This window comes from Dermacentor variabilis, unplaced genomic scaffold (genome assembly GCF_050947875.1).
Source record: "Dermacentor variabilis isolate Ectoservices unplaced genomic scaffold, ASM5094787v1 scaffold_18, whole genome shotgun sequence".
In the NCBI taxonomy this organism is placed as follows: Eukaryota; Metazoa; Arthropoda; class Arachnida; order Ixodida; family Ixodidae; genus Dermacentor; species Dermacentor variabilis.
In genome coordinates, this window is record NW_027460346.1 from 1036160 (window position 1) to 1046820 (window position 10661).

The 10661-nt window shown below is 48.7% G+C and overlaps 1 protein-coding gene across 1 annotated transcript in view; it reads right to left on the reverse strand.

Annotated features, from left to right (window-relative positions):
* LOC142568311 (uncharacterized) overlaps positions 1-5881 on the reverse strand; it is a 69644-nt gene extending 63763 nt beyond the window's left edge. Inside the window, exons 1-2 of the mRNA XM_075678308.1 lie at positions 5661-5881; positions 2175-2617 (exon numbers count right to left, since the gene is read on the reverse strand). Of these exons, the coding sequence (XP_075534423.1) occupies positions 2175-2518 (344 nt within the window). The 5' untranslated portion in view covers positions 2519-2617; positions 5661-5881. The remainder of the gene's footprint in view (positions 1-2174; positions 2618-5660) is intronic.
* Positions 5882-10661: the final 4780 nt, after the last annotated feature.

Consider the following 10661-nt stretch of genomic DNA (forward strand, 5'->3'; position numbering starts at 1 on the left):
CCGATATATTTGTCCAAATTGTCGCAAGTGTTTACGGCTTAGTCAAATATGCGCAGTACTGCTTCCTAGATGTACGAAGTTAATCGCGAACCACACTTAGCTTGACTTTTATTTTTCACTCGCACCGCGCACAACTATCTCACCTCGCGCAATCGCATTTTTCATTCCCGAAATATTACGCCAACAAGAATCGGCCATGCTCTTCATCATTTAAGAATGACAATTAGCGATAGCATTAGTAGTGGCATATAGCTTATTCCGACACTTCATTCGTCTCAGGATGTGTTAGAGAGCCCACCCAGTACTACTAATATATCCTGTTGTGCATGCAGTGTACATTTTACATCGTATTTTCTATGTCTGCTATTCATAGTTGAATTATTGTCGCCGATGTCCTAATTTTTAACACCTTGTATGGTTCTGCTCATTGCTGCCTGCCATTCCATAGCTGTCTGATGGCTGTGTTCTTTCGCCGAAACCCTCCCCCCCCCCCCAGCTTGGGACTCCCCAATCCTAGAAGTCAATTGGATTCTAGAAGTCAGTTTTTTATTACTCATACAAAGAAGACAGATTAACAGGAATAGGGACGAAAAGTGATCACAGTGGCCAAACAAGGGATATGTCCAAACCTGAAGCACGAGACAACCTTTTTTTCGGCCACTGTTGACCGTTAGGTTGCCCGGTGTCCGGATGAAAGACAGGGCAGCTGGTTTCGGCACGTGGCGATACGTTCCTTTCCCTTGTTGATTTGCATTTCTTTCCATAAGTACCAGAAATTTAGATATTGCTTTAGACAAGGGTTCTAACCACTTCTAACTGTCGGCAAAAGCTAAATTGAGAAAAGCCTTGATCCCGGGGCGCTATATAAGGTAAAACTATTCCAAATGTTTCTATTCTGTTTCTGCAATCAGACCTCCGCGATTGGTCAAACATTTTTTCGGGCCAGCACCTCACTTCGCCTGTCTGTCACGCGACGTCAAAAGAAGCTGCGATAACTTTTAATATGATATGACGTGTACACACTGATCATGCATGATTAGACCAAACAAAAGAAAAATAAGCCTTTCCGATTCTACATATTTTGGCTCTAGCCCTCCGCTATTGGTCAAACGCTTTCGCCCTGCGCCTACTTCGCCTGTCTCTCACGCGACGTCAGCAAACTGCGAAAACTCACCACGTCAAAGTGACGTGTACGCATTAAAGATGTCATTAATATGCTGAACAAAACAACTTTCTTTTTTCGCAATAGCCAAGGACTGCCCCGTTGTGGAAGGAATAGAAGATGTCTGCCTATACCGATCGCTCGGATGCTGGCCACTCGGAACTGCCGGGGAGCATGAATTTGCGTATATTAAACATTTTATGGCTGTGGACGTTATCGAGCCCTTTCGACACGTTTACGCTATCGCTGCGCTAGCTCTCCTGCGCTGAGGATCGGTTTTTGTGGCATTTTTAACTTTCCGTTGCACACCGCCACGATTTCCGACCAGCCACCGCAAGCTTAGCAAGCAGAGAAACGAGCCAATCGCAGACGCCGGCACCGCCCTCCTCTACCAGTTATCTAGTTTCACTGCGCTAGCTCGGCCCCACTGAAACCCTCTCCACTACTGCTTGCTCCTCGCCTCTTGACAATCAATTAGATAGAAAAACCTGTCGAGAGGCAATATTATTCGGTTTGAAAACAAACAAGCGTTACCTCTTATAAACGAGTAGAGCTTTGATTGGTTGATTCAAACAACGCTACGGGTCATCGCCCGATTTTTGGGTCGGCAGTTATGTAAGTTTGACGTCAGGAGATTGGAATAAACGCTAATTGGAACCGTTTTGCGTTACGGGGCCCCTGCGACAAGGAATATCCTGGCTGACGGCTCACAACAGCTAAGCCCTGACTTCATTTGACAGCATGTGCGCAACTGCCATAAACGTTACATAAATACAATAATAATTCGTTATCGCGACGGGTTTGTCGAGTTAACTTACAGTGCGAAGCCCGATAAGGACAAATGACAAGTGCTAGTGCTAAGAATTTCAAAGCTGAAAAATTGAAAGCTAAGCACTGAGCCTTTTTTACGTCCACATTTAACCTGTTGGTCCCGTGCTGGAACAAGAGCCGCGCCCTCGATCAGCTCGTCGTCAACGCCACGACCCGCGTAGGATAATCCGATCGCGCTCACCACTTCACCACGATCTGCATGAAAGTGTCCTTCGGAGGGCGCTCCAGCTGCAAGGTCACGTGTGCCGCGGAGACGGGGTTCTCGTAGACCGCGACCTCGCAGCGATCGCAGGGCACCACGCGATCCACGGCGCCGGGAAAGCCCAGCAGCTGGCGCAGCTGGGACGCAGTCGGCGGACCCCGGCCGGAATCTAGGCAGAGGATGCGCAGGGGCATCTCCTTGCTGTTCGCCGATTCATCGCACTCCGGAGGTTTCGGCATTGTGGGCGTAGGCAGCAGAGGCGGCCTACGCGAGGGCGGCACGCCGGCCGGCAATTTCCCCGCGTTCAGCGAAGTCCTGGGCATACTTCGCTCACAGCGCCTTTAAGAGAAGCACGCTCGATAAGCCGGCGGCTGGCCGGAAACCATTGGGTGACTTGCTCCTTCGGTTGGACTGGAACGACACTGACAAAAAAAAAAGAAAAAATAAAGTAAGGAAAGAAAAGAAAAAAATATTTATGGCACTCGGTGATCGACTCACACTTTGTCTCCGATAGTGTATAACGCGTTAATAAGGTGCACGTTTTCGCGTGTTCAGGCTAGCCAGCGCGATTTAAATAATGGTAGCGGTCGCGCTGGTTTAGGTGTTTTGGTTAGTCGTTAATTCGCAAGGTAGAGTTGGTGTAAATAAAAATTATGGGATCGTTACAGAAAGTTTGAACGCCAGGCGCCTAGAGGTGTAGCATGACATATTGGGCAGCAGTTACCTAGCATCGTTCCTGTAAAAATTCCTCCGATTGATGACAGCTTGAGATTTTAAAAACAAGAACATTGGAACATCGAAACTTGTGCGGTTATTAACATTTAGTGGGAACAGCACCGATTACTTTCAACGTGCGAAAATGTGTACGTCTAGGTCTTGACGTCCATAATTTGTGCGGGTGAACGGTGTTGTTCTCGTTTGTTTGCGCAATGAGTAATGTAATAGAGAAATATGTGTGTTAACGATGCGAACACTATTTCATTTTATACGTAAAAATTAACCTACATTGGTATACCTGACTAGAGCGCTTGCCAAACAAGTTGCATGTCGGTAGATCTCGCGGCCTAGCATGATCGTTTCCAAACATTCGTATCGCCCGGCTGTTGTTGTTTTTTTTTTTTTCGACAAGTATCAAATTTTCGTAATGTGTTCCAGTCGTTGTTTCCCAAGTTAAAGCCACAGTAAGTAAGCTTAGAGCAAGAAAGGGCGTATACTACATTGCTCTCGTAGCAGCGCCAACGAGGCAGCGCACCGAAAGACAGCGCTACGGCCGACGTCGTCCGCGTTTCCCCGCTTTCGCGCCGAACGCGCCTGGGGCCCGAGACGACAGCTGCAGCGTCTCTGACGGCGGCTCGGCAAGTTTCGACATCGGACGAAGGGTTTGGACTCACTCGTCGTGTAGCGTCGGAAGTTTCCGCCTCTTCTCGCCTCGCAACGTTGCGCATACAAGAAGTTCATGTTGTAGATCTGCGTTTACTTGTGTTTATGCAATTGCATCACGGTAAACGCATGTGCGCTACACCCGCCGTGGTTGCTCAGTGGCTATGGTGTTGGGCTGCTGAGCACGAGGTCGCGGGATCGAATCCCGGCCACGGCGGCCGCATTTCGATGGGGTGCGAAATGCGAAAACACCCGTGCGCTTAGATTTAGGTGCACGTTAAAGAACCCCAGGTGGTCGAAATTTCCGGAGTCCTCCACTACGGCGTGCCTCATAATCAGAAAGTGGTTTTGGCACGTAAAACCCCAAATATTATTATTATTATGTGCACTACACCTACACTTTCTTTAGCCGTAATGGAACAAGAGCATTAATCCTACGCATACAACCTACTACTTTACTAAGCTCACTGGCTAGCTTATTCAGACGAGTGTCCCAAGAAAGGTTATCTTGGAACCCGACTTCCAGGAGCTATGACCTTTCGTACTCGTTCTATACACTTTCTCTGAAATAAAACACTTATGTTACGAAGGAATTTTTTGTTTGTTGGTTTGAATATTATGTATTTCGTTTTATTAACGCTCAATTGCAGTTTGTTCATGTAGAGCCAGTCAGCCAATAAATTTAAACACTCAGTCATTTATTTCTCAAAGGTATTGTAGGGAAGCGTTCGCGAAAAAAGGATTTGTGTAGTTGGCACAGATGATTATGTTAAGTGATGAAGAAATCCTTGGTAGGTCGTTTATGTAAAGGCTAAATAAGAAAGGACCAAGACGAAACCCTGCGGGACACCAGTCTTTACTTTGAGAAGTGACGAATTGAACTAATTAAATGAAACAAGTTGATACCATTCAGTCAAGCAACTTTTTATTAGCTCCAATGTCGTTCCACGTATGCCACAATCAATATTTAGACAGGAGTATACCATGGTTCACATTATCCAATGCTTTACTCAGGTCCAAGAACAAGCCTATCGTGTATAATCGTTTCTCAAAGTTTTGTAATATTTTATGTTTGACATTTAAGAGGGCATGTTCACACAAGACCTTTTTTTAAAAAAAAAACGTTATTGTGTTTCACTAATTATAGCATACTTCCTCACGACATCTTCTAATCGAGTATTCGTTACAGTTTCAAAAAGCTTTGCAAGACGCGGTAATATCGATATAGGTATATAGGAAATTGTTTACAGTACGGTCAGCATCGTCTTTGAGAACTGGGAAAACTTTGGCTATTTTAAGTTTGTTAGGGAAAAATTCCAGATTAAGCCATCCTATTGCTAATGTGGGCTATAGGAAATTCGAAAATATATTTCGAAATTTGTGGAGTCGGACGACTTTTAATGCGGTCGCGGTGGTAAGTGCCTTGCGGCCAACGAAATCCAGATGTCTCTTCTCAAGGCGAATTCCTTCGAGGATTTACTATTATTGCCTCCACCCTTTCTTTCTTTAGGAAATAGAGTACCTTTCTATAGCCACTTTACTAAACGACTAAATGCGGTAAAAGCCACGAAAATATTCTCGCCGTACATCAGCACTCAATTGCCTCTGCAGAGGCGGCAATGGGAGAAAAGTGAGCGAATAAATTTATCATGCAATGAACTCGGTTATTTGGCCAAGAACCGCGGAAGGTAACGGAGAACTCGGGAAGAACAAGCTCAACGCGCGCGCTAGGCCTCGTTCTTCCTGACCAACTTCTCGCTGCCGTAAATCGCGCAGGGCGGTAAAATAGGCCAGCAGAAAAAATAGCGAACAGCAAACAATGGATGAAAGGCGCAGAACGTGAGCGCTTCTCTCAGTCAGACGCCTTCGGTTTTTATACCTTCGATCGGCTGTGTACCACGAAATCTAGGCCACGAGCTACAGCCCGTGCTGCTGCTGAGCAGACGCGGACTAGAGAAAGACTGTTGCTCGGAAATTGCGCAGAGAGCGCCGCACATCTCGCCACGTGAGAAATTCAGCTGTCGGGCGAGAAATCCTCGCTCAGAAAACGCCTGCGTGTAGCGGCGTATTGCAAAGAACACTCACCCCGGTTAGGAGCCGAACAAGCGCCGGAGAAATCGAATGGCGCCTCCGTCCCCGGGCAGCGAGAGACCCGCGTCGCAGTAGCCGAAGGGACCAGAGGTATACCGGGCGACGCACCGACTGCGGACGAGCTGCTCGAAGGCGCAGAGCGAGAAAAATGGCTGCCGTCTCCGGCGTTCCTTTCTCTGCGAAGCCGCCTCGAGGGCACGTGAGCACGAACCACGACCTTCGTCGTCCTCTTCATCGTCAGCGAGCGCGCGGGCAAAGCGTCACAGTCTTCTTCTTTTTCTTGACTTCTCTCAAAGGAATTGACCGAAGAAAAGTATCTATGTAATGGTGAATGCCACAGGTCGGTCTAGAGCGGGGTGCTGAATCCACGAGAGATCAACAAAATCCGGCTAGGGGTGACCCAATTCAGATCGACCAGCGAAAAAAGGCAGCGAAAGCTGGGCGTCCGCTTATCCGCCTGCCATATCGTGATTTCATGATTTGCATTTTAAATGCCGTTTCGTCAAGCCCGTACGACTCCTCGTCGTCGGTGCGGCTATACTTTCCAATGAGCTAGAGCTGCTGTCAGAGTCGCTCAAGGCAAGTAACATTGCCGCACGGTTGAACGACACCCATTTCGAGCATAGGGTTTCCTACAATATACCAGAAGGCATGAGGTTTCATACAATAATTAGTACAGGGAGCTCTGGCGCTAGTGTCTACGGGAGCTGTGATGGGAGCGGCTGATCCAACATGGGAATTATGGGAAGTACATAAATTTTCCTAACATTCGTCCTTCTGGTTTCACGCGGCTTCGTGACTTTGTAAGGTTGTCATTTTCAACAATGTAGTGCGTAATAAACAATTAAATAAGCATTATTAAACTTGTCCAACGGCAGAATTCGAACACAGGCCCTCTAGCACAGCACAGAGCCTGACATTGAGACCATTACGCCACGGACGCATGCATCGACAAGCGATGTGAAGCGCCCTTGTGAATTTGTTGCAGACACGCCAGTGCGCGCGATTCGGCTGGTCCAGCGGGTTGCCAACCGCCACCATGGCCTCAGAGATGACAACCTCATCCGCCTGGTCAAGTATCGTGCGTGTTGGGCTGCTGATCACGAGGTCGCGGGATCGAATCCCGGCCACGGCGGCCGCATTTCGACGGGGGCGAAATGCGAAAACACCCGTGTACTTAGATTTAGGTGCACGTTAAAGAACCCCAGGTGGTCGAAATTTCCGGAGTCCTCCACTACGGCGTGCCTCATAATCAGAAAGTGGTTTTGGCACGTAAAGCCCTATAATTAAAAAAAATTAAGTATCGTGCTCTGCCACTTTTCCTACATCGCGGCCATGCCCAATTGGCAACTAGCCAAGTGGGACAAGCTCACCGTCCTGATCAGAAAAATCAACAGGCGGCCCTCGGTATCCCGATCAGGACCCACACCGAGCGCCTGCTCCAGCTCGGCGTCCCCAATACACTGGAGGCGTTTGTCAAAACGCAGGGACGCGTCCAGGTCACACGCCTCTCCACCTACAAGGCCGGTAGACACGTGCTACCAGAGCTCGGCCGCTCACCGGCCGAGGTGAGCGAGAAGATGGGGCAGATGCCCCGCGAGATCCGTGATCTCGTTACCGTGGTGCCGATCCCGAGGAACGTCCGTCTCAAGCACAACCACGGCAGGCGGCGGCCAAGAGCCGCCACTATTCTCAAGCAAATCCACAGCGACGAGCGTAAAGCCTGCTTCGTCGACGCGTCGGCGTACCACGGGGGCCACGCCTTCTCCGCAGTCGTCGTCGACCTCAAAGAGCAAGTCACCATCTGCGCATCGGTCCGCACCGACGACCCGGTGATTGCCGAGCAAGTGGTCATCGCCCTGACCATGCTGGACGGCGAAAGAGATGTAATCTACAGCGACTCGAGGTCGGCAGTCAGAGCTTTCGAGAGCGGCGGCGTCTCCCCGAGAAAGCCCTGCGCGAGTTCCGGAGTGGCGGCGGTGACGGTATCAAGCACCACGCACTAATCTAGTTTCCCGCAGACGTTGGTCAGGCCGAGGCCGCTCCCCGCAACCTTAACGAGTCTGCCCACGAGTCCGCGAGCGCGCTAAACAGACCTCGCCGGTTCCGGGCAACGGCTCGGCGACAACGAGGTTGCGGAGAATAGGGACGCGCCCACAACGTGCAACGAAATTAACAAGCATTTTGAAGTGAAAAGCTTCACTACGTTAGTCAACACCGTACTTCGCGCGAGACGGCGTATGGCGGAGCACGAGTGACGTCACGCACGGCGCAGGTGGCCGCCGCCGACTCCTTCACCTGATCTTTCGCCGCTGCTGCGCGTGACGTCACGCGCGACAGCGGCGTGACGTCACGGCCTACAGGCTACAGGCTTCGCCTGACGGTCCCGACGTGGAAGTCGCCCGCTGCGCGCTAACGCGCCCCTTTCAGCACCTTAATAAGTTTTTCAGCTAACCAGCCAACGCCAGTGCCTTGAGACCTTGGCGCGTTTCGATCTGGCCACCTCGACGAGCTCAATGGTTGCAGTTAGTAGCGATTGTGCTTGATCGCAGTGTCTTGTGCACTTCGAAGAGCATATATCGCTCTGAGATTCACAACAATGAAGGCATATAAAGCGTAACAAACAAAGCCACAAGAACGTCTCAATCCACAAGCACGAAGATCAGACAAATCCATGTACTTCCCATCATTTCCATGGTGGCTCAACGATTACAGCGCCAGAGTTCACTGTAGTAATTATTGAAGCAAACTCTATGCTAGAGGGAACTCTGGCGCTCATTGAGCAAGTGTAACGGCTTTTGTCAAAACATTATACAATTATATAATATTACGAATTATATAATAACAATGTCTCTTACGTAGTTTTACTAAATACAGGGTGCGTTTTTTTAGCTTGCGCCAATTTTTTTTAAAGATTGCCTATGCACAATTCTAAACATTGATCTAAATTACTCGATGAGGCGGCCATTACTTCTACGAGAAATCAAAATTTTCAATTGGATAATTAACATATTTACACTAATTATCTTTTAAATTAATTACTTTATGCCATCTATTTCAATCTACCAATTACAGCCGTCGAGTTCGCACGGCGTATTCACTCGAAACGAATTCTCGGCACAGCGCCAGTTCCGGGATATTAATTTTCAAAGTGTCCGACGACATGCATTGGCGTTCTGCTCCAAGGGGCAGTCGAAAAATCTCCGACAGCGTCTCCAAAGGACTCCCCATTACAAGCGCTCACGTATGGCCTTGCTGGTAAGGCATTTGTAAGATTGTTCTAAGCGCAGTGGCGACAAGGACAAGCGAGTGGACACGCACAAGCGCTATTCAACAAATTATTCTATTAGAAACAGGTGCGCATATTCATTGCCATGCAAATTACACTCATCCGCAGGTGCGTGTACACTGGCTTGTCCTCGTCGTCAATGCGCTTAGGAGAATCTTAAGTATGACTCCCCATAACTTCGAAGTTCCTCCTGCATGCTTCTGCAAGCGTAACAAGCGCAAGGCAAGCGCAACGCATAAACGATCCACGTCGCAAACAGCTACACCACGCCAGCCAAGTCGGCGCGCGCTTCCGCCTCAACTGCCAGCCAATGACTACAATATCGTCGTTCGCCCCTGCGAGGGACCCAAACTTAGCGCCTGGAGTGAGGCTGAAGTCGCCGACCACATCCGGAAAACTCTACGTATCACGGGCACAATGGCCTTCAGGGATGTGGTTCGGCTGAACCGAGCGCAGAACCTGGGGCGCTATAACGTAAAGCTATTCCAAACTTTTCTATTCCCATTCTGCAATCAGCCCTCTGCGATTACTCAAAAACTTTTTTGAACCACCCTCACTTCGCTTGTCTGTCACTCGACGTCACGAAAAACGCGATAAATCCCCATTTGATATGACTCGTACACACTGATTATGCATCATTGGACCGAACAAAAAAAAATACTTATTTCTGATTCGACGCCTTTTCACCATTAGCCCTCGGCTATTGGTCAAAAGTTTTTGGATTTCACCCACTTCACATGTCTGTCACGCGACGTCACAAAACCGCGAGAACTCACCGCGTCAAAGTGAAGTGTACGCGTTAAAGATGTTATAATATGCCGAAGAAAACTGAATTTTTTTTATTGGCCGCAGGGCGCCCCGTTCCGACAGGAATAAAAAATGGCTACCGCCGATTGTTCAGGCACTGGCTACTCGCACCTGCCGGAGAGTTGGGTTTATTTGCGTACAATAAAGCTTCTTGCGTGACCGTGTAACGTTTTCAAGCAATTTCGGCACGTTTACGACCTCGTTCTGCCAACTCTCCTTTGCTGAGGATCCGTTTTAGCTGCATTCTTAACATTCCGTTGCATGCCGCCGCGATTTTCAACCAGCCACCTGAAACCAAGTAAGGGAAAGCAGACCAATCGCAGACGCCAGCACCACTCTCTTCATCGGGTTATCGATTTTCTGTGCACTGGCTCGGTCCCATCGAATTCATTTCCACTTGAGCGTGCTCCTCGCTTCTTGTCAGCAAATTCGACAAGACAAGCTGCTCACTGCAGGCGATGTCATTCGTTTTTAAAGCAAATAAAAGTGATCATATAACCAAGGAGAGCGTTTGATTGGTCTGTTCAGACAACCTTGCGGGTCACAGCCCAATGCTTGCGTCGGCGGTTACCCAAATTTGACGCCAGGAGATTGGAATAAAAACATATTGGAATAGTCGTACGTCATACGGCCCCTGGTCCTGATTGCTAAATCGGATGAATAACGAGCAGAGGCCTACAGTAACCTGACTGAGATACCGCTCAGCAAAAAAAACAACAAAAAAAACAAAAAAAACTACATATCGAGCCCCTACGTCACTGCTCCAGACGATTCAGCTAAAGGAATCCTACATGGCATCTCCGGATATGACACGCAAGCGAATGTCATAACCAGCTTGCAGCACAATACACCCAATGCTCGACGTCTGGGTACCAGTACCTCTATTATAATCGTTTTCG